Source organism: Rhinoderma darwinii, chromosome 7 (genome assembly GCF_050947455.1).
Source record: "Rhinoderma darwinii isolate aRhiDar2 chromosome 7, aRhiDar2.hap1, whole genome shotgun sequence".
Taxonomy (NCBI): Eukaryota; Metazoa; Chordata; class Amphibia; order Anura; family Rhinodermatidae; genus Rhinoderma; species Rhinoderma darwinii.
Genome location: NC_134693.1, coordinates 64,904,395 through 64,929,418, shown reverse-complemented (window position 1 = coordinate 64,929,418; position 25,024 = coordinate 64,904,395). Strand labels below are relative to the sequence as shown.

At 44.1% G+C, this 25,024-nt stretch overlaps 1 protein-coding gene across 6 annotated transcripts in view; it reads right to left on the bottom strand.

Moving 5' to 3' along the window:
* DUSP12 (dual specificity phosphatase 12) overlaps nt 1-18,380 on the bottom strand; it is a 34,615-nt gene extending 16,235 nt beyond the window's left edge. The window contains exons 1-3 of one of the 6 annotated variants that reach the window (XM_075833473.1): nt 18,068-18,380; nt 11,762-12,062; nt 5,747-5,860 (exon numbers count right to left, since the gene is read on the bottom strand). In XM_075833473.1, coding sequence (XP_075689588.1) covers nt 5,747-5,860; nt 11,762-12,062; nt 18,068-18,080 — 428 coding nt within the window. In that variant the 5' untranslated portion in view covers nt 18,081-18,380. Of the gene's footprint in view, nt 1-5,746; nt 5,861-11,761; nt 12,063-17,919; nt 17,978-18,067 lie in introns of those variants that run through there. The other 5 variants (XM_075833476.1, XM_075833475.1, XM_075833477.1 and 2 more) reach the window with 5 other exon arrangements.
* Between the last annotated feature and the right edge of the window lie 6,644 nt (nt 18,381-25,024).

Genomic DNA, 25,024 nt, shown 5'->3' with positions numbered 1-25,024 from the left:
GCCAGACCCTGACCTATAGACCTCCACATGGAGGAAAGGATAGAGACTTAACAGACTCTCTGTACCAAATAAAATCTATAAGGGAAGGAATATATAGGGTGCGGTCATGAGCGCCAAAAACACAATTACCGGTAAGTAATTACTGTCTTTCCATTGCTCGTGACAGCACCGATGCGAGACTGGACTAGTAGTCATCAGGGAGGGACAACAGCCTGCAGGACTTTGCTACCAAAGGAAGAATCTGCTCCAAAAAGAACCTGCGGACGATCATGTCTTAAAAAAAAAAAAATGGTATGTGGAGAAATCCACGTAGCTCCCTTACAAATTTGAGAAAGAAAGGCTCCTGCTTTCTCAGCCTAGGAAGTGGCCACAGACCTGGTTCAATGAGCTCCAAACCCACCAGTGGAGGAAGAGATAAGGATACATAAGCTAAATGTATTGCCTGCCAATGGATACTGTAGAAGCCTTACTACCTCTACGAGGTCCCTGAAACTGTAGGAGAAGATTTTCATCTTTCCTCCAATGAGATGTAACCTCTAGATATCTCTGAAGACATCTCTTGACATCCAGGCAGTGGAATCTTTCTTCCTGAATGTTCCCTGGGTCAGGAAAGAAGGAAGGTTGAATGACATCCTGGAAGGAAGGAGGGGAGAGGTTTAATGATCACCCTGTCATCCATTCCCTTAGTATAAGGGGGGTGAGCTGAAAAAAAGTCTGCATCTCAGAAATCCTCCTGGCAGGAGTAATGGCCTTAAGGAAAGTACATTTTATGATTAGTATTCTGATAGAAGTATTTTCATTAAAAAAAAAAAGGGACTCAATGCTGTGATCTGGACCTTCAGAGTAATGGGTCTATGTAGTTTGTCTATACCTACCTGTAGGAAGTCTAGAATGACTGGTATGTTAGGATCTGTCAAAGGGTCTTGTTCTGAACCTACAAACTTAGTAAAGGTGTTCCAAACTCTCAAGTAGAGGATAGATGTCACTTACTTCTTACTGGCAAACTGTGTCTACAACCTTGCCTCAAATACATTTTCTAGAGATAATTAACCTCTCAAATTCCATTTCATCTATTGAAGTTCGTTGAGATGGAAATGGGACCCTGAAAAAGAAGGAGGAGCTACTGATAGAGACATGAGCCAAGGGAACCAGGCTCTCCTGAGCCACCTTGGAGCAATCAGAGTCACTGCAGCTGTGTCTTCCCTGATATTCTTTAATACCCTGGGAAGCAGACAATGGGGTGGGAAGGCAAATCTCAATTCCTGACCCCAGGAATGACAAAGAGTCCACAGCTAGAGGATGATCTAGAGGGTTCATAGAGTAAAATTTCCCTACTTGCTTGTTCTCTCTGGTGGCAAAGAGATCCATCAGAGCAAGACCCCATCTGGAAACAATCTGCGTAAAAATATCTCTGTTCAAGCACTACTGGTCTTGCCTGATTCTGACTGCTAAGGAAGTCTGCAACATAATTGTCTGAATACATTCGGACATCCTTTCCCTGTAATAGGTGACCCTGCTTTATGGCCATCAGTCTCTTGAGATTTGAGGAGGAAGAGCTGGTCAAAAAATCCCATCTTCCCTGCCAGAGATCCTCTCCCAAGTGAGCCCCTCAACCCCGTGGACTTGCGTTTGCGGTGAGGCTGACCAGGTTGTGAACCGACCAGGGCATCTCAGACTGGAGATTCTCTACCTTTGTCCACCACAGAAGAGAGTCTCAATTTGGTGTCCAAAGAGAGGTAGGAACCACCCCAATAGTCAAGAATCTCCCCCTGAAGAGCCCACCTTTTTGCTGGGTTAGCGAAGGTCATAAGGCCTAGAATGGACATTGCTTTCCGGAGGGAGCACTGGTGGGAAATAAAGAGATTTATTACCCTGTTCTTTAGGGACTGGACTTTGATCGGGGAGAAAGCACTTCTGACAAGTGGAGTCTAGCTGAATTCCCTAAAGAAACCCTTGATTGTGGAGGGGGCTAGAGCTGATTTTCTCCCGGTTTATATTTGACCCCAGGTCCCAGAGGGTAGGAGCAGAGGAGTTGACAGTGGTTGGTCAAAGATTGGTGACAGGACAAAAATCAGTCGAAAGTCTAGATAGGATACTACAAATAACTCCTAGATTCTGACAAAGGCTGCTATTTCTGAAATTACCTTTGTGAAAAATCCTGGGGCCCTGAGAGACCCCAAAGGGAAGAGCCTTGTACTGGAGCTGGAGAAGGCTTCCATTTATCCAGACAGCCAGCCTTAAAAACCTCTGGGGGGACGCACGCATTGGTATATGGTAATGCACATCCTCTAGGTCTAATGTGGCCATTACACAGTGGGGAAACAACATACTGATAGTTGAAGCAATAGTTTACATTCTGAATCTTTTGTATGTTAAAAACTTGTTTAGGGACCGGAGGTTGATAACCCTGATACTTGCCATTGTTTCTTTATTAGAAATAGGGGAGGGGGGATTAAAAACCCTTCCAATCTCTGCCGGGGAACCGGGACTAGCACCCTCTTCTGATTCAAGGATTGGACTTCCTCTAGTAAGGCCTGTCTCTTGAAAATATCTGTTGGATTTTTTGTTGGGATAAACTGTCCCCAGGGAGAGAGAGAAACTCTAGTCTGAAAACCCTCTCATATACTCTCTAGTGCTCAGGGGTTGGTTAAGAGGTTTCCCCAGGCCTGAGAAGAAAAAAAAAAGAGAGAGAGCCCCCCCCCCCCCCCCCACCCCCCCGAGGCCTGACGTCATTGCTGACTGGTTTTATTTTTTATCCTGCTGGGAAAAAATAAACCTTTTACACTTTTTGTTAAAGGGAACCTTCCTTCCCTCGGAGGGTCTGGATCTATTTCAGAAAAAAAATAACCTGACTCCCAAAGGAAGCGAGAGAGTTCTCTTGGGTTCTTATCTTTTAGGTGTAGCTCTAATTGCCCCAACCAAACCATCATAGACCTAGCCACACAAGTGGCAGCAATATTAGGTCTTAAGGCTACCTGTCGAAGATTCCCAGGACCTCCTAAGGTATGTATCTGCTTTTCTATCCATGGGATCCCCTAAACTCCCCAAATATTCAAAAGCAGAGGGCCCATTTTCTCGACACTTTAGCTACTTGAGCATCCACACTAGGGACCTTATCCCAAGTAGCGGAGTCCTTTTCAAAAGGGATATTTCCTTTTTATGGAGGAAGGAATGAAGAACTTCCGGTCAGGATTCTTCCATTCTCTGTAAATGAGGGCTTTCACATTCAGATGTACTGGAAATACCCTTTTCTGTCTAGGAACTAATCCATCAAACATTAAATCTGACATGGATTTAGAGGATTCCTTGACATCCTCTAACCCCTTTGTTGTCCTTACTGCTTTTAGCAAATGTTCGGTATCTTCTGCCTGGAAGGCGGTACTACCAGACTGTTCTTCATCAGATGAGTCTGATTCAGAGGCTACTTCGCCCTCATCTGAAGCGGAGCCAAAGAACCCATCAGCAATAAAGGGAGCAAAGGGTGCACCTGAGGCACTAGCCTGAGAACTCTTCTTCTTAAAAGCTTCCAATGAAGAAGCTGCTTCATGCTTCACAATTTGTTTGATACTGTCTATTAAAGAAAGCGCCTGCTCAGCAATGACCCTATCCAGGCAGACTTGACAAAGGGCTTTAGAGTAAGAAGATCATAAAGACTTTTTACAAATTCCTCAAGTCCTGGCTTTACTAGAGCTGGACTTTTGACCACTTTAGTAGTCTATAAAAATACAAGGCATAGAGAGAAACCATTAAGATAATGGAAAAAGCATCTTACCAAATGTTCAGTGGATCCCATCATCCCACAGGACAAATACCAGACTCGGAGGCCTGGGGGCATCTGATGGGTCAGCGCTTCATGAATGGACATTGCCAGTATCAGGCATGGTGATTCACCACTGTGATGTCTCTGGTTTTACAGCTCACAGTGATTATAGGCTGAAAGCCTAGTTTTTGCAGAGGACCTGCAGGAGCTGGCTGCCTCCCTGCTGCCTATTTATATAGCGCCCAGCAGCACTGTGATACCTCCCACCTGTTACCGGCACGTCGGATGCCACTGGAAGTGATGTCAGCCAAACCGGAAGTGCCGTCAGCCAAACCGGAAGTGCCGTCAGCCAAACCGGAAGTGCCTGAGACGCATCCCAGACAGTCCAGCCCACACTGAGAATCCTACCTGCCCACAGCTTGTTTACCACTCTTCCTTCCAAGAAGGAAAGAGTCACCGGACAAGCATGCTGCCCGACCTAGCCGCAGTAGACATAAACAGACAGGAGGCAGCACACAGGGAAGCGGACTAGGTAAATAGGCTGCGTTTTACAACGACTTATTCCATACCAGGAAAGGAAGGCAAATTCATTTCAACTTCCAGTCCTCAGCCCCAGGTGAGAAGATAAATCAAAAAATTAGATACATATCTCTAATGGGAGCAGAAGCTCCCCAGGACAACCTATCCGGAGGACAGGAAACCGGAAACGGAGGTGTGGAGGGTGTGTGAACCTCTTTATCTCCTCAGGTTTCCTGTCCTGAGATGGGTGGTCTCCACGCATGGGTGATGTCATGAGTGACGGAAAAAGTGATGGATGACTTTATGCATTAGCCATAGTTTGTCACGGTAAAGTTATTGATGGGCCATCATAAATATGCCATTCTACACACATTTTTGTTTAGTGAAAACTATGCAAGAATATAGAATTGCATTAGTAGAGCTGTTCCATTGCGTGAATCAAATTTGTATGTTCTCCCTGTTTGTGTGGATATCCTCCGGGTACTTTGGTTTCCACACACACACACACTTTAAAACATTCTAAGGCCTTGTTCACACAGTGCAGATTTGATGCAGATTTTGCATGCATTTTTTTTCTCTGTACAGCGCAGTGGAACATGTTGGAACTATATAAGCAATAGGAAATAAATAAAAACCATTAATGTCCTTCACTTCTGTATTATATATATATATATATAAATTAGCATTTCAAGTATTACTTTTTGGCAGCCGTCTTTGAAAACAAGTTTGAGAGACGATAGCGTGCCTGTGGCTAAACATTTGGGGAAAAAATTATTTGCCAACTACCACTATTTCAGTAACATTATATTCTCATCAGGGATCATGCATGCAGGCACGCAGCCAGTACAGCAGTGCATGGAGGCCGTACTGTTTCTAAGGGCTTATTAAGACCAACGTATAATACGTCCGTGCTACGAGCATCGCACAGACCTATGTTAGTCAATGGGGCCGTTCAGACAGTCCGTGATTTTCACGCAGCGTATGTACGTGCTTTTCTGTTTACAAACATAAAAGCAGAGTGTCATAATTATGCCAGCTGCGTGAAAATCACGCAGCCACGCATCATATGCTGATGACACACGGACATTTTTCGGACCTTTTGCGCGTGCAAAACGCAGCAACTCGTGTGAATCCGGCCTTAGTGAGGAGTTGCATGACCTCCAAATCTTCATAGATATTCTTCTCTAGAAGTAATGATTCTAGGAGATAAGACCTCTGCACATAGAGTCTGATACAGCATGGCAAAAAAAATAATTCTGTAGGATTTGTGGAAATCAGACAGGAAAACTATGTATGTCTTCACATGAAATCAGAAGCAGACTGCGATCTACAGTAGAGGCCTCAAGGACCTCCATGTCAGACCTATTACAGTTTGGTACAAAATGGAACCATAATACGGCAGTGTGCATGAGCCCTTATACTGTGTTCAATATCGCAATGCATGTCAAAGTCTCCAGCAGAACCTACTTAACATCAGATTTTTTGTCTTGAAGTCTCCGGTAAGCGTCTTCAAACGTACATCTTGTGCTGTTCATCATGTAAGCTGCAATAACGGCAGCACTTCGGCTTACTCCAGCATGGCTGTTAAAAGAAAAACATGTACTGTGCGGTTAGCGTTGAAAAGATTACAGAGAAAGTACTAAAACTGACTATTGTCCCAAGTGGCTAAGGCTTGGTTCACACCAACGTCATGGCTTCTGTTTAAACAGGATCTGTGACAGATGTGGTAAATCCATTATAATCCGGTTGACAGATCTGTTACGATAAAAAAAAAAAAATTACACCATTGGCATATAACGGGTCTATCAAGTTTCCAATAGTTTTACTGGATAAAACAGCACAGCCTGTTACCCTATGCGGACTGTCACAAAGCAGTGGAAACCTGATGGAACGGAACATTGGTATCACAAGAGCCTAGAAATTCACATAAAAATCACATTTGTATACTTTGTGACACACAAAAGATCTTTTTTATTTGCAACGAAGTAATGTGACTTTAAAATTTTGTCTTAGAGTTCGCCACAGTTTTTTACGGCCGATTTGACATACGTTTGTGTGAAAAAAGCCTTAGACTAAATCCAGATTGTAAAAGGTATTCACTTGTAAGGGACAACGCTGCAATGCGGCACCTCTGAGGATTGTACCTGACAGCCCATACAGCAGATGTGTGATCTGAAATGGTATTATCTAAATGCCAGACTAATACGTTTTTGAAGTCTGATGTGCACGAGAGGTATGATGGAAGCAAAATTCTAAGTTTATAAAACTATATTTGGCAAAAAAACACAAATAAAATTTCTCAACATTTTAAAAGGGTTTTGCTATAAAATAATAAGAGCTTTAATAAACTGCAGTAATGATTCGGATTATGTTTACAATCCTACATAACAATATGTCATCCATAACCCCTAAGGACGCAACCACTTTTGGACCATATGACAGAGCCTCATTATTTAAATCTGACATGTGTCACGTTATGTGGTAATAACTCTGGAATGCTTTTACCTATCCAAGCGATTCAGAGACTGTTTTCTCGTGACACATTGGACTTTATGTTAGTGAAAAAATTTGGTCGATAAATTCAATATTTATTTGTGAAAAACACCAAAATTTAGAGAAAATTTGCAAACATTTGCATTTTTCTAAATTAAAATGTATCTGCTTGTAAGACAGATAGTTATACCACACAAAATAGTGACTAGTTAACATCCCCCATATGTCTACTTTATGTTTGCATCATTTTTTGAACATCCTTTTATTTTTCTAGGACGTTACAAGGCTTATAAGTTCAGCAGCAATTTCTCAAATTTTCAAGAAAATGTCAAGCGCCTATTTTTTTAGGGACCAGTTCAGTTCTGAAGTAGCTTTGAGGGCCTTATAAATTAGGAACCCCCACAAATCACCCCAAAACAGCATTTAGAAAGTTTCTTAACCCTTTATGCGTGTCACAGGAATTAAAGCAAAGTGGAAGGGAAATATGCAAATTTCATTTTTTTTGCAAAAATCCCATTTTAATCAATTTTTCCTGTAATACCAAAGGTTTTTACAAGAGAAACAGAACTGAATATTTATTGCCCTGATTCTTCTGTTTTTAGAAATATCCCACATGTCGCCCTAGTGTGCTACTGGATTGAAACACAGGCCCCAGTAGCAAAGGAGCACCAAGTGGATTTTTCGGCCTTCCTTTTCTTAAATATATTTCAGAAACCATGTCAGGTTAGAAGAGGTCTTGTGGTGCAAAAACAAAGAACCCCCCCCCCAAAAGTGACTCCATTTGGGAAACTACACCCCTAGAGGAATTCATCTAGGGGTGTAGTGATAATTTTGACCACACAGGTATTTCATAGATTTCATTAGATTTGGGCAGTGAAAATGAAAAATTACATTATTTTTCAATAAGATGTAGCTTTACCTCAGAATTTTATGTGGTAATAAACCACTGTATGAATACACATCAGGACTCAGAAGGGAAGGCACGCCATTTAGCTTATAGAGCGCAGATTTTGCTGGTTTGATTTCTCGGCACCATGTAGCATTTGTAAAGCTCCTAAAGGTACCAGTACAGTGGTAACCCCCCAAAAGTGACTCCATTTGGGAAACTACACCCCTAGAGGAATTCAACTAGGGGTGTAGTGAGCATTTTGACCCCCAAGGTGTTTCATAGATTTTAATTAGAATTGTGCAGTAAAAATTAAATTTTTTTCCACTAAGACGTAGCTTTAGGTCAAAATGTTTCATTTTCTCATCAAATAAAGGAGAAAAAGCACCGTAACATTTGCAAAGCAACTTCTCCAGAGTACGGCAATACCCCATATGTGGTAATAAAAGGGCTCAGAATGGAAGGAGCGCCATTTGGCGAGCAGATTTTGCTGGATTGGTTTTTCTGCTCCATGTTGCTTTTGCAAAGCCCCTTGGGTACCAGTACCGTGGAAACTCCCCAAAAGTGACTCCATTTGGCAAACTACAACCATTGAGAAATTCATCTAGGGGGGTAGTGTGCATTTTGACCCCACAGGTGTCTCATAGATTTTATTACAAATGGGCAGTGAAAATGAAAAATTACATTATTTTCCAATAACACGTAGCATTAGTTCAAAACTTTTCATTTTCTCAACAAATAAAAGAGAAAAAGCACCCCAACATTTGTAAAGCAACTTCTCCAGAGTAGGGAAATACCCCACATGTGGTCATAAACTGCTATTTGGACACACAGCAAGGCTCTAAAGGGAAGGAGCACCCTTTAGTATTTGGAGTGGAGATTTTACAAGATTTGTTTTTTTACACCATGTTGCATTGAGCTATAGTACCAATACAGTGGTACTCCAGGAAAAGTTACCCCATTTTGGAAACTAGATCCCTCAAAGAATTGTTCTAGGGGTGTAGTGAGCATTTTGACCGCACAAGTGTTTTGCAAAAATGAGTAAACAATAGATGTTGCAGATTGAAAATTGCTGTTTTCCACAGATATTCCATTTCAGTGCCCAATGTGTTGTGCCCAGCTTGTACCACCATAGACACACATCCCAAAAATTGTTAAGCGGGTTCTCCAGAATACAGTAATACCCCATATGTGGTCATAAATTGCCGTTTGGGCACACTGCCAGGCTCAGTTGGACCACCATTTGTCTTTTGAAGCGCAGATTTTGCTTGGTGTTTTACTGGTATTTCAGCTTATAATGTGGTGGCATATGTGAGCTGGGCGGAGTACATCAGGGTATATGTAAGCTGGGTGGAGTACATCAGGGTATATGTAAGCTGGGTGGAGTACATCAGGATATATGTAAGCCGGGCGGAGTACATCAGGGTATATGTAAGCTGGGCGGAGTACATCAGGGTATATGTAAGCTGGGCGGAGTACATCAGGGTATATGTAAGCTGGGCGGAGTACATCAGGGTATATGTAAGCTGGGCGGAGTACATCAGGGTATATGTAAGCTGGGCGGAGTACATCAGGGTATATGTAAGCTGGGCGGAGTACATCAGGGTATATGTAAGCTGGGCGGAGTACATCAGGGTATATGTAAGCTGGGCGGAGTACATCAGGGTATATGTAAGCTGGGCGGAGTACAACAGGTCATAATAGGATGATGTAATAATGGGGAGAATGAATAATCCATGGATTGGTGTGGTACGCTTTGAACCAATCCTTTATGCACAGGCCGGGATTATTGGGTATTATACAGAATATCTGCGCTCCAGTATTGCCTAATCTTTGACTTCTTCACTAGCCCTATAAGCAGCACAAGGCCCTAAAGTTTCCTCATCTCTGCTGCGTCTACGGGGTCCACCTGTGGGGTCCAGCAAATGACAATGTGAGGTATTTAGTGAAATTCTACTGGACCTAAAAAATGAGTCTGGGCCGTCATTTAACATAATTTTACATCATTGCGTTTAGAGAGTCATAACGTGTTATTTTTCCGGTGACGGAGCTGTGCGAGGCGCGTTTTTTGTGGAACGAGCTGTAATTTTTATTGGTTCCATTTTGGGGTACATGCAATTTTTTTTTATCACTATTTATTACATTTTTTGGGAGATGAGGAAACCAAAAAAAAGCCATTCTAGCACGTTTTTTTTTTTACAGTGTTCACCTTGCAGTATAAACAACATGTTAACTTTATTCTGCGGGGCGATACGATTACAGCGACACCAAATTTATATAGTTTTTTTACGTTTCACTACGTTCCCACAACAAAAATACTCTTTTCTAAAAAAATCATGTTTTAGTGTCGCCATTTTCTGACAGCCATTACTTTATTTTTTAGTTGATATCGCTGCGTGAGGGCTTGTTTTATGCGTGACGAACTGTAGTTTCTATTGGTACCATTTTGCGTTATTTGCAACTTTTTATTACATTTTTTTTGAGACAAGATGACCAAAAAATAAAATGCTGTCATTGTTTTTTATTAAAAATTTTTACGGTGTTCACCGTGCGGTAGAAATAATGTGACATTTTTGTAGATCAGGCCGTTCCGAACGCGGCGAAACCTATTATGTATAGTTTTTTTTTCATGTTTTCATTTTTTTTCTAATAAAGGAGTTGATCAGGGAAACAGGGCAAGTGTTGTTTTTATTAGTTAAAACTTTTATTTATCTTTCTTTCACATTTTTTACTTTTTCTTTTACACTGACCTGGGGACTTGAAGATCTGGTCTTCTGATCCCCTGTACGATACATTGCACTACTTATGTAGTGCAGTGTATTGTAACGGTCATTTATTATCTGACAGTTAGCCTATTAGGTCCTGCCTCGGGCAACCTGGAAGCCTAGCAACGGCTTCCTGGTTGCCATAGCAACCATCGCCATCCGCGATCTATCACGGGGGGGGGGGGGAGGTCCGGGGGGTACAGAGGGAGCTCCCTCCCTCTGTCAACCACTTCAATGCAGCGGACGCCATTGACAGCCGCATTGAAGGGGTTAAATGGCTGCGATCATCGCAGCGGGATGTCAGCTGTGTATGACAGCTGACAGCCGCTGAAGATAAAGCGCGCACAGCTCCTGTGCTCGCTTTTTCTACAGGGCGTGACTGTACGCCCGTTTGCGGGAACGCAGTTTGTATCTGGACGTACAGTCACGCCCAAAAGCGGGAAGGGGTTAATGACGACATGTCACTTTACATGACTGAGGTGCCCCAACACCATAGTGAAATAATTATGCAACGCTTGACACAGTTAGGGTATGTTCACACGCAAACTCAAAAATGACGGAAAATACGGAGCTGTTTTCAAGAAAAAACAGCTCCTGATTTTCAGTCGTTTTTTAAGCCACTCGCGATTTTCACTGCGTTTTTGGAGCTGTTTTCTATAGAGTCTATGAAAAACGGCTCCAAAAACGTTCCAAGAAGTGACCTGCACTTCTTTTTCGCTGCCTTTTTTTCCGCGACTGTTTTTCAAAACGGGCGCGTAAAAAAACGGCCAGTCTGAACAGAACGCCGTATTTCCCATTGAAATCAATGGGCAGATGTTTTGGAGGCGTGTTTTTCAGGTGCTTACGGCCCGAAAAACGGCCGAAAATAGGCCGTGTGAACATACCCTCAAGTTACACGTTACTACTATGGATGAAAGACCACCACATAGGATCGTAAACAGTGAGAGGTGAAGCAGCACGCAAACATGCAGTGCAAGAATGGCACACAATTGGTATGATAAGTATACTGAAAGTTGATTTTTTTTTGTACCATTGTTTGGCCACATGAGTCAGGTGGTTTATCCCAGAAAGTCCTGCCTAACACTGAACCACTTAGACTAAGTACAAAATGGATGCGCCAATCTGCAACAAAATGTGCATGTGAAATCTGCGGCAGAATCTGCACAGAAAAAATAATTGACACGCTATGGATTTGCAAAACCCATCCACATGTATTGTACGTTACTGCGGATTTTCAGTGCAGAAACAGCACAGATCTGCTTCATGTGAACTGGTCTTTACCAGCACCATTCATGTTAATATCAGTTATGGCTGGAGTTCCTTTCACATGTTACTTACCAATGCACCAGCACACATGATCCCGGCTTCTCCAGAGCATCTTTTAAAAACGCTAAACATTCAGGCAAACGGCTTAGAAGATCTGCACTGGAATCATCCAAAAGATGAATAAACTTCTTATGAAAGGAGTGTTGTAGGTCTTTTAGCTCAGTGCTGTCTACGGTCAGTATATGAGTAATTCCAGCCTCCTGTAAAGACTGCACGTCAGTAGCATCACTGACACTGCCAACATACAGACCTGGCAGAACGAAAATCATCTTGTAGCAACAATTCAGAGAACAAGAGAGTAACCTGTGAAAAACTGAAATTAAAAAAAGTGTATATTTAGTAAAGAGAGATAGAAGTTGTAAAGGGTTATAAGACATGCAACATTTATTTTTTAGTAGGGCTGGAAATTAAATAAAACCAAAAAAATACCTATCCTTGCCCCCGGCAATCCAGCGAGGATGCTCCGATGGTACTCCCGGTGGTTGTTTACATGCAGGTAGCATATGGCCACTGCAGCCAATCAGAGGGCTCAGCAGTCATGTGTGGTATTTTTGGCATTATGCCAGAAATATGATCATTTACCACTGAGCCTCGCTGTGCCCTCTGATTGGCTGCAATGGTTACATGCTACGTGTAAACAACCACCAGGAGTGGCGCCAGAGCGTCAGCGCTGGATCGCCACAAGGATAGGTGAGTATTGCTTTTTTGGTTTATTTCATTTCCAGCCCCTTTTATTAAAAAAAAACAAAAAAAAAAAAACAAAAAAAAACACACATCCCGTATAACCCTTTTAATATATATATATATACATAGCTTAAGAATATAGTTCTAATTACATTTTATTTATTTTTTTATCAGGGGTTCCACGGGGCTCTCTCAATCTGCAAGGATATGCTTGCAGTCAAAAATACCGGAACCCATTAATGTCAATTGGGATTGTAAGGATTTGCATAGATGTCATAGCTCCATTATAATCGGAAGCCATGACGCTAGTGTGAACAGAGCTTAAAGGCTCTGGACACCTTTAAACATTTTTTTCTTTATAGAATGTACTTAGACCAAATGCACACATTGCGGATTTGCGTGCAGCAAATCTGCAGTGTAATACAGTACCAGCAAAGTCTATGAGATTCCAGGTAACCTCATGTCCACGCTGCAGTATTTCTTGGGACGTAAATTGACCCGCGGTGCATATTTTCAAAACCGCATGTCAATTTATGTCGCAATTCCGCTTGCAAATTCTATCCCTGTAGTTCTAGAATAATACATAGCAAAGCCCGCAGCATGAAAACGCAGCTATTTATGCAGAAAAACGTAAAAAACGCACTGAAAAAAAAACATTTAAAAAAAAGCACCTTTTTCCTTTGAATTACTTGGTTTCCTGCGGTTTTGCTGCGTATTTTCCACAGCAAAATCCGCAAACGTGTGCATGTTGTCTTAGAAGAAAAAAAAAAAGGCACAGATTTGCAATTGGTTTTAACCCCTTAACGACGAAGGATGGATACATCCATCCTATGCAGGAGCTAGTTCCCGCATAAGGACGGATATATCCGTCCTCTGATCATGTGGGTACTGCCAGTGTACCCACGCGATCAGCAGCACGGCTGTTATACACAGCCTGGCTCCTGCCCCAATTGTCGGAATCGAGGCGCGCAATTCGCGCAGTTTAACCCATTAGATGCCACTGTCAAAAGCGACAGCGACATCTAATGTGTTTGATAGAGGGAAGGAGCACCCTCTGTCACCCCATCGGCACCCCCGCAAAGAAATCGCGGGGTGTCGTTTGGTTTCCATGGCAGCCGGGGGCCTAACAAAGGTCCCCAGGTCTGCCTTCAGCAAATGCCATGCCAGTTTTACACTGACAGGCAATGATGCTTTGATATACTAAGTATACCAAAGCATTATATCTGCAATCTAAAGATCGCAAAGTAAAGTTCCCTGGTGGGACAAAAAAAAAAAAAAGTTAAATAGTTAAATAAAGTTCATGAAAAAAAATAAAAATTGATTAGTAAAAATAAAACCAAAAAGTGCTTTTATTTAGTAAGGCTATGTTCACACGGGGTCTTTTGCCGAGTTTTTTGACGCGGAAACCGCGTCGCAAAACTCGGCAGAAACGGCCCGAGAACGCCTCCCATTGATTTCAATGGGAGGCGTCGGCGTCTTTTTCCCGCGAGCAGTAAAACTGCCTCGCGGGAAAAAGAAGCGACATGCCCTATCTTCGGGCGCTTCCGCCTCCGACCTCCCATTGACTTCAATGGGAGGCAGGAGAAAGCGTGTTTTCTGCCCGCGGCGCTCAATGGCCGCGGGCGAAAAACGGCGCGATCATTGCTATTCACACGGAGTATTTTGGGGGAGGAATATCTGCCTCAAAATTCCGTTTGGAGCTTTGAGGCAGATATTCCTCCCCCAAAATACTCCGTGTGAACATAGCCTTAAAGTATCAGAACAAATAACACATATAAGATATCGACGCGATCGTAAGGACTCGAAAAATAAAACACATTACTTAAACCGCCGGATGAACGGCGTCCAAAAAAAAGGCTAAATTATTTTTTTGCTCCCATTCCCCACATAAAAAATAAAAGTTAATCTATAAGTCCTATGTACCCCAAAATAGTACTAATGAAAACTACACCTTTCCTCGCAAAAATCAGGCCCACATACGGCCACATTGACGGAAAAATAAAAAAAGTTACGGCTCTTGGAATGCGGCGATGCAAAAACAAGTACATTTTTCCTAAAAGGCTTTTTATTGTGCAAACGTAGGAAAACATAAAACCTTTACATATTTGGTATCCCCGTAATCGTGCCGACCCCTAGAATAAAGTTAACATGTTATTTACGCTGCATAGTAAACGGTGTAAATTTATAATGTGAAAATGAATGCTGGAATAGCTGCTTATTTTCAATTTTCTCCTAAAATAAAGTTAATAAAAATGAATCCATATATTATAAGCATCTAAAAATGGTACAATTACAAAATACAACTCGTCCTGCAAAAACAAGCCCTTATACGGCTATATAGACGGAATAAAAAAAAAAAAGTTACGACTGCTGGAATGCGACCGTGAGAAAACAAAAAAGTATCCTTGGTTATTGATGCGCAAAATGGCCTGGTCATTAACCCCTTCTTTTGGATGCCGTTCATCCGGCGGTTTAATTTATGTGTTAATTTTATTGTTCGAGTAGTTACGATCGCGGGGATACCAGTTATGTGTATGTGTGATTTGTTTTGACACTTTTACTAAATAAAACAACTTTTTGGGGAAAAAAAAGTGGTTTTATTTTATTTTGACTGTAAGGGTATGTTCACACGGCCTATTTACGGACGTAAATCGGGCGTTTTTGACCCGAATTACGCCCGAAAATAGCGCCGACAAACATCTGCCCATTGAAAGCAATGGGCAGACGTTTGTCTGTTCACACGAGGCGTATATTTACGCGCCGCTGTCAAAAGACGGCGCGTAAATAGACGCCCGCGTCAAAGAAGTGACCTGTCACTTCTTTGGCCGTAATTAGAGCCGTTATTCATTGACTCCAATGAATAGCAGCGCTAATTACGCCCGTAATTGACGCGGCGTTCAAGCGCCTGCACATTACGGGGATGTTTTCAGGCTGAAACATCCCCGTAATTTCAGCCGTAACGGACGCCCTCGTGTGAACATACCCTAATACATACATATATATTTTTCATAAACTTTATTTAACTGCTTTACATTTTTTTTTTTTTTTTAGTCCCACCAGGGGACTTCACCATGCGATCTGCTGATCGCTTATATAATGCTTTGGTATACTTAGTATACCAAAGCATTATTGCCTGTCAGTGTAAAATTGACAGGAAATCTATTAAGCCATGCTTCTGGCACTTCCTAAGGGTATGTTCACACAGTGTTTTCTGACGTTTTTCGGGCCATAAACACCCGAACAATGGCCGAAAAATCGAAAGCAGAACGGCTCCAAACATCTGCCCATTGATTTCAATGGGAAAACGGCGTTCTGTTCCGACAGAGCGTTTTTCGCAATGTTTTCTACGCGTAAAAAAACGGCCACGTAAAAGAAGTGCAGGTCCCTTCTTGGGACGTTTTTCATTGACTATCAAAAAAAGCTCCAAAAACGGCCGTAAAAAAAAGTCTGAAAATCAGGAGCTGTTTTCGCTTGAAAACCGCTCCGTATTTTGAGACGTTTTTGAGTTTGTGTGCGAACATACCCTAATAGACAGTTGCTGAAGGTAGACCAGGGAGGTTTTGTTAGGCCTCCGGCTGCCATGGAAACCCAACGGTGCCCCGTGATTTCTTTGCAGTGCTGCCAATAGGGTGACAGAGGCATCTCCCTCCCGCTGTCAAACACATTAGATGCCGCTGTCACTATTGACAGCGGCATCTAATGGGTTATAACAGCCGTGCTCCTGCCGCTGATCTCGTGGGTACAACGGCAGTATATGGACAGTGAAGTTAGGGACTTCTCCTGGAGCGGAATCCCCGGCCACAGCTTCAGCCGAAGCTGTGGCCGGGGATTAGGGATTCAGCTCCTACAGGGAGCAACAAAATACCCTCCTCCTCACATGCACTTCTCACTGTGAGGAGAACAGAGCGAGCGGCAGAATTCACAGCAGTCACTCGGATCATGTATGAATAGCCCTATTTGGGGTCTATTGTTCCTACTGCGGGAGTTTTAAAAACAGATGAATTTCATCTATCAATTTTTTGGGTAAAACCCACTAAAAACACCCAGTGGAAGGTCACAGGATCCCCCAGTCCCCATTTTCACTTGATTTCAGAGTATGGAGAGCTTTGTCTGGTGCCTCGGCTTCTTTGCATTGGTTTCTGGCTTTTTCTCTGCTATTTTTGACTTGCTACCATGTCCTCACAACAATTGAACTGTGAACTGCAGCTTTGGCTGATTTCTTGTCAATTCGGACAGTAACCACAGATGTTGAACGAAGAACTGAGCAGGGTTTAAAAGGTGGCAGGGCTCTGCGAGAGACCAGGGACAGGGTAGATAGGAGACAGGCCAGTTTTACTCGAGTAGGGACAGAAGTCTGAGGAAGGGGCTCTTTGTGGGGTTAGGATATGCCCAGGGCACTGAGCGTATCAGACAGGGATTACAAAAGATGGCAGGGGGTGCACAGAAAGTAGTAGGAGTACTATGGGGAACGGAAAGTGGCAGTCTCAAGGGGTGCAGGGCACACTGAAGAGGATTTAGAATTTTATGTGTAGTGGGGGGCACAGATAGTGGCAGAGGCTCTGTGGGAGGAGGGGGAGAGGGGCATCTAAGGAGGCAGAGGTCAAGAGGGGGACCCAGGGAGGAGAGTGTAGGTGAAACCAGGGCCGTATTTAGAGTTGATGCTGCCAAAGGCACTTTTATTGCTGATGTGTTACGAATTGTTTATTTTATGTGGTTTTTTTCCCAGGTCGGGTTGTTGGACTACTTCGGATTCAAGGACTACTTTGATGACGGCAGTTTTTTTTTTTATTCTCAATCTTTTTTTTAATGTCTGTTTTTTTAAACGATATTAGTACTGCCTTAGTAATGGCCGCTGGCTGATTGTAGTGTTCATTACTAAGGCAGGGCTTCGTGTTAACCGGTGAGAAGGCCAACACTAACCCCCCATTATTACCCTGGTACGCACCGCGACCAGGGGTACCAGAAAGAGCCAGGTATGACCCAGTATCCGACCATCCGTAGAGATGGGCAGGTACTGGGCCGGCCACAGGCTGGTATTATAAGGCTGGGAAAGCCCAAAAACCGTGGCCCTTCCCACCCTGGTAATGTTACCCTTCTGCTGCTATGTTGTAGCTGGCTCGTTATGAAAAATAGGGGTGTCCCCCATTTTTCTTAACCAGTTAAAATAAAATAAAAAATAAAAAAAATCGGCCATGTGAATAGCCTCATTGGGGTGAAGTTTTTAATGCAATGGACGGCCGTTAAAAATAATAGCCGTCACACAGCCGAGAGAAACTGTAGCAGGAACAGAGCTTTACCAGAGGTGCAAAATGTCCAAACCCCTGGCAGCAAAAGGATTAAACTAAGCGACCAAAGAAGCCATTTCTCCGACTGGAAAACGGTTGGTAGAGACAGCGGTGAAACTTCAGGACTTTCATAACCTATGGAAATGATAGTTCACAAAACATTTGTCAGTGGAGGTTTGAACAGAGACTCCCACCAGTTACCAGAACAGGCAGTTTTATCCCCCATTGCTCAGGCAAGGTCTCTCCCCACCAAAATGAATGGAAACGACAAAAGTATCCGGTCAATAGGTTATACCACAAAGGTAATCCCTCCACCACAATGATGAATAGAGAACTACATCTAGAATACCTTCACAGCGCATGCGTCATATTCTGGACACTGTTAACCAATTAACCGGCACGTCGCATGTTCTGCTGTAACGCTTCCATTAACACCAGACAAGAGGCGGATGAACAGGACGGTCTATACGTGCGCCCACAACTCACCCACAGCAGCTACATCACCCTCCCAAACAACCCGCGGCTCTCACATGGCATTACCAGCCCTGAAAAGTCGCAGCCAGAAGCGCTCCTGTCACACGCCACTTCTCATCACGTGACGAGCATTGTCAGCCACAGGATTGGACAGAGCGCGGTCGCATTTAGAACGGAGGTACTCCTGGTTTCTGTGACGTAGAATTAAAGTTTTTGTTTTTTTTTGCAACGCATCCGCTTTAGGGGCGTGGCTTTGAGGATTACACCACATTAAGGGCGCGGTTTAGAGGATTACATTGGCAATGATAAGGGTATGTTCACACGGCCTATTTACGGACGTAATTCGGGCGTTTTTGCCCCGAATTACGTCTGAAAATAGCGCCTCAATAGCGCTGACAAACATCTGCCCATTGAAAGCAATGGGCAGACGTTTGTCTGTTCACACGAGGCGTATATTTACGCGCCGCTGTCAAATGACGGCGCGTAAAGAGACGCCCGCGTAGAAGAAGTGACCTGTCACTTCTTTGGCCGTAATTGGAGCCGCTATTCATTGACTCCAATGAATAGCAGCGCTAATTACGGCCGTAATTGACGCGGCGTTCAAGCGCCTGCACATGCCGGTACGGCTGAAATTACGGGGATGTTTTCAGGCTGAAACATCCCCGTAATTTCAGCCGTTACGGACCCCCGCCGTGTGAACATACCCTTAGGGTATGTTCACACGGCCTATTTACGGACGTAAATCGGGCGTTTTTGTCCCGAATTACGCCCGAAAATAGCGCCTCAATAGCGCTGACAAACATCTGCCCATTGAAAGCAATGGGCAGACGTTTGTCTGTTCACACGAGGCGTATATTTACGCGCCGCTGTCAAATGACGGCGCGTAAATAGACGCCCGCGTAGAAGAAGTGACCTGTCACTTCTTTGGCCGTAATTGGAGCCGCTATTCATTGACTCCAATGAATAGCAGCGCTAATTACGGCCGTAATTGACGCGGCGTTCAAGCGCCTGCACATGGCGCTACGGCTGAAATTACGGGGATGTTTTCAGGCTGAAACATCCCCGTAATTTCAGCCGTTACGGACCCCGTAACAGACTGAGAGCTACGTAATGGTAAGAGCAGAGTTCACAGCAGCACTGAATCTGCACGCTCATCTCCTGAAATACTCTGTGCTGCCTTAAACTCTGTGGACAGGTCAGGATCCTGTTTCTTTTAAATGCTGTTAGGGAACCCGCTCGATCCACTATATAAGGCTGCGCTACAGTGCAGCATTTAAAAGAAACAGGATCCTGACCTGTCCATCGAGTTTAAGGCAGCACAGAGTATTTCAGGAGATGAGGGTGCAGATTCAGTGCTGCTGTGAACTCTGCTCTTACCATTACGTAGCTCTCAGTCTGTTACCTCTCCTCCACTCCTGTCCTCAATAACACCTTCACATGATTGGCAAGTCACCACGTAATGGTAAGAGCAGAGTTCACAGCAGCACATAGTATTTCAGATCTTGTGCGGGGTGCTGCTGGAGAACCCGCTCGATCCACTATATAAGGCTGCGCTACAGTGCAGCATTTAAAAGAAACAGGATCCTGACCTGTCCACAGAGTTTAAGGCAGCACAGAGTATTTCAGGAGAGGAGCGTGTGATTGGCTGCAGAGGCCGCTGCAGCCTGTGATTGGCTGCAGAGGCCGCTGCAGCCTGTGATTGGCTGCAGAGGCGGTCACGTGGGATGAAGCGTCATCCCTGGAGGCCGGCCTTCTGACGTCATCCTGACATGCGTGACCGCCACTACAGCCTGTGATTGGCTGCAGCGGCGACATGGATGAAACGTCATCGCTGGAGGCCGGACAGGAGGAATGTAAGTATGAACGTATTTTTTATTTATTTTTATTACATTAAAATTTTATTTTCCGCGCGCCGAGCATGTACTGTCAAGGTTGCTGAAAGAGTTAGTGCAGCCCATTAACTCTATCAGTACCCTGGACAGTACCATGCTCGGCGCACGGAAATTACAGGTTCGGTCAGAACTAGTTCGGTCCGAATCGAACTTTTTCTTGAAATTCGGCGAACTAGCCGAACCGAACTTTTCATAAGTTTGCTCATCTCTAGTAGACAAATACTTTTTCCAGATTTGAATAAGTGGTGTTTAAAAGGGTTAAATGACTTTGGGCCACTCATTTCACACTGCCCTCTGTAGATAATACCACACACTGCCCTCTGTAGATAATGCCAAACCCTGCCCCCTGTAGATAATACCACACACTTCCCTCTGTAAATAATGCTACACACTGCCCCCTGTAGATAATACCACACACTTCCCTCTGTAAATAATGCTACACACTGCCCTCTGTAGATAATGCTACACGCTGCCCCCTGTAGATAATGCCACACACTCCCTCTGTAGATAATACCACACACTTCCCTCTGTAAATAGTGCCACACACTGCCCCCTGTAGATAATGCCAAACACTGCCCTCTGTAGATAATATCACACACTTCCCTCTGTAAATAGTGCCACACTTCCCCCTGTAGATAATGCCAAACACTTCCCTCTGTAGATAATGCTTCATACTTCCCACTGTATATAGTACCACACACTGCCCTCCGTAGATAATACCACACACTTCACTCTGTATATAGTGCCACACACTGCCCCCTGTAGATAATGCCAAACACTGCCCTCTGTAGATAATACCACACACTTCCCTCTCTAAATAGTGCCACACACTGCCCCCTGTAGATAATGCCAAACACTGCCCTCTGTAGATAATATCACACACTTCCCTCTGTAAATAGTGCTACACACTGCCCTCTGTAGATAATGCCAAACACTTCCCTCTGTAGATAATGCTACATACTTCCCACTGTATATAGTACCACACACTGCCCTCCGTAGATAATACCACACACTTCACTCTGTATATAGTGCCACACACTGCCCCCTGTAGATAATGCCAAACACTGCCCTCTGTAGATAATGCCACACACTTCCCTCTGTAGATAATGCCAAACACTGCCCTCTGTAGATAATATCACACACTTCCCTCTGTAGATCATGCTACACGCTGCCCCCTGTAGATAATGCCAAACCCTGCCCTCTGTAGATAATATCACACACTGCCCTCTGTAGATAATGCCACACACTGCCCTCTGTAGATAATACCACACACTTCACTCTGTATATAATGCCACACACTGTCCCCTGTAGATAATGCCAAACACTGCCCTCTGTAGATAATGCCACACACTGCCCTCTGTAGATCATGCTACACGCTGCCCCATGTAGATAATGCCAAACACTGCCCTCTGTAGATAATACCACACACTTCCCTCTGTAAATAATGCTACACACTGCCCTCTGTAGATAATGCTACACGCTGCCCCCTGTAGATAATGCCACACACTCCCTCTGTAGATAATACCACACACTTCCCTCTGTAAATAGTGCCACACACTGCCCCCTGTAGATAATGCCAAACACTGCCCTCTGTAGATAATATCACACACTTCCCTCTGTAAATAGTGCCACACTTCCCCCTGTAGATAATGCCAAACACTTCCCTCTGTAGATAATGCTACATACTTCCCACTGTATATAGTACCACACACTGCCCTCCGTAGATAATACCACACACTTCACTCTGTATATAGTGCCACACACTGCCCCCTGTAGATAATGCCAAACACTGCCCTCTGTAGATAATACCACACACTTCCCTCTCTAAATAGTGCCACACACTGCCCCCTGTAGATAATGCCAAACACTGCCCTCTGTAGATAATATCACACACTTCCCTCTGTAAATAGTGCCACACACTGCCCTCTGTAGATAATGCCAAACACTTCCCTCTGTAGATAATGCTACATACTTCCCACTGTATATAGTACCACACACTGCCCTCCGTAGATAATACCACACACTTCACTCTGTATATAGTGCCACACACTGCCCCCTGTAGATAATGCCAAACACTGCCCTCTGTAGATAATGCCACACACTTCCCTCTGTAGATAATGCCAAACACTGCCCTCTGTAGATAATATCACACACTGCCCTCTGTAGATCATGCCACACACTGCCCTCTGTAGATCATGCTACACGCTGCCCCCTGTAGATAATGCCAAACACTGCCCTCTGTAGATAATGCCACACACTTCCATCTGTAGATAATGCTACATACTTCCCACTGTATATAGTACCACACTCTGCCCTCCGTAGATAATACCACACACTTCACTCTGTATATAGTGCCACACACTGCCCCCTGTAGATAATGCCAAACACTGCCCTCTGTAGATAATGCCACACACTTCCCTCTGTAGATCATGCTACACACTGCCCCCTGTAGATAATGCCAAACCCTGCCCTCTGTAGATAATGCCACACACTTCCATCTGTAGATAATGCTACATACTTCCCACTGTATATAGTACCACACTCTGCCCTCCGTAGATAATACCACACACTTCACTCTGTATATAGTGCCACACACTGCCCCCTGTAGATAATGCCAAACACTGCCCTTTGTAGATAATGCCACACACTTCCCTCTGTAGATCATGCTACACGCTGCCCCCTGTAGATAATGCCAAACCCTGCCCTCTGTAGATAATATCACACACTGCCCTCTGTAGATAATGCCACACACTGCCCTCTGTAGATAATACCACACACTTCACTCTGTATATAATGCCACACACTGCCCCCTGTAGATAATGCCAAACACTGCCCTCTGTAGATAATGCCACACACTGCCCTCTGTAGATCATGCTACACGCTGCCCCATGTAGATAATGCCAAACACTGCCCTCTGTAGATAATACCACACACTTCCCTCTGTAAATAATGCTACACACTGCCCTCTGTAGATAATGCTACACGCTGCCCCCTGTAGATAATGCCACACACTCCCTCTGTAGATAATACCACACACTTCCCTCTGTAAATAGTGCCACACACTGCCCCCTGTAGATAATGCCAAACACTGCCCTCTGTAGATAATATCACACACTTCCCTCTGTAAATAGTGCCACACTTCCCCCTGTATATAATGCCAAACACTTCCCTCTGTAGATAATGCTACATACTTCCCACTGTATATAGTACCACACACTGCCCTCCGTAGATAATACCACACACTTCACTCTGTATATAGTGCCACACACTGCCCCCTGTAGATAATGCCAAACACTGCCCTCTGTAGATAATGCCACACACTTCCCTCTGTAGATAATTCCAAACACTGCCCTCTGTAGATAATATCACACACTGCCCTCTGTAGATAATATCACACACTGCCCTCTGTAGATCATGCCACACACTGCCCTCTGTAGATCATGCTACACGCTGCCCCCTGTAGATAATGCCAAACACTGCCCTCTGTAGATAATGCCACACACTTCCATCTGTAGATAATGCTACATACTTCCCACTGTATATAGTACCACACTCTGCCCTCCGTATATAATACCACACACTTCACTCTGTATATAGTGCCACACACTGCCCCCTGTAGATAATGCCAAACACTGCCCTCTGTAGATAATGCCACACACTTCCCTCTGTAGATCATGCTACACGCTGCCACCTGTAGATAATGCCAAACCCTGCCCTCTGTAGATAATGCCACACACTTCCATCTGTAGATAATGCTACATACTTCCCACTGTATATAGTACCACACTCTGCCCTCCGTAGATAATACCACACACTTCACTCTGTATATAGTGCCACACACTGCCCCCTGTAGATAATGCCAAACACTGCCCTTTGTAGATAATGCCACACACTTCCCTCTGTAGATCATGCTACACGCTGCCCCCTGTAGATAATGCCAAACCCTGCCCTCTGTAGATAATATCACACACTGCCCTCTGTAGATAATGCCACACACTGCCCTCTGTAGATAATACCACACACTTCACTCTGTATATAATGCCACACACTGCCCCCTGTAGATAATGCCAAACACTGCCCTCTGTAGATAATGCCACACACTGCCCTCTGTAGATCATGCTACACGCTGCCCCATGTAGATAATGCCAAACACTGCCCTCTGTAGATAATGCCACACACTTCCATCTGTAGATAATGCTACATACTTCCCACTGTATATAGTACCACACTCTGCCCTTTGTAGATAATACAACACACTTCACTCTGTATATAGTGCCACACACTGCCCCCTGTAGATAATGCCAAACACTGCCCTCTGTAGATAATGCCACACACTTCCCTCTGTAGATCATGCTACATGCTGCCCCCTGTAGATAATGCCAAACCCTACCCTCTGTAGATAATATCACACACTGCCCTCTGTAGATAATGCCACACACTGCCCTCTGTAGATAATACCACACACTTCACTCTGTAGATAATGTCACACACTGCCCTCTGTAGATCATGCTACACGCTGCCCCCTGTAGATAATGCCAAACACTGCCCTCTGTAGATAATGCCAAACACTTCCCTCTGTAGATAATGCCACACTCTTCCATCTGTAGATAATGCTACATACTTCCCACTGTATATAGTACCACACACTACCCTCTGTAGATAATACCACACACTTCACTCTGTATATAGTGCCACACACTGCCCCCTGTAGATAATGCCAAACACTGCCCTCTGTAGATAATGCCACACACTTCCCTCTGTAGATCATGCTACACACTGCCCCCTGTAGATAATGCCAAACCCTGCCCTCTGTAGATCATGCTACACGCTGCCCCCTGTAGATAATGCCAAACACTGCCCTCTGTAGATAATGCCACACACTTCCATCTGTAGATAATGCTACATACTTCCCACTGTATATAGTACCACACTCTGCCCTC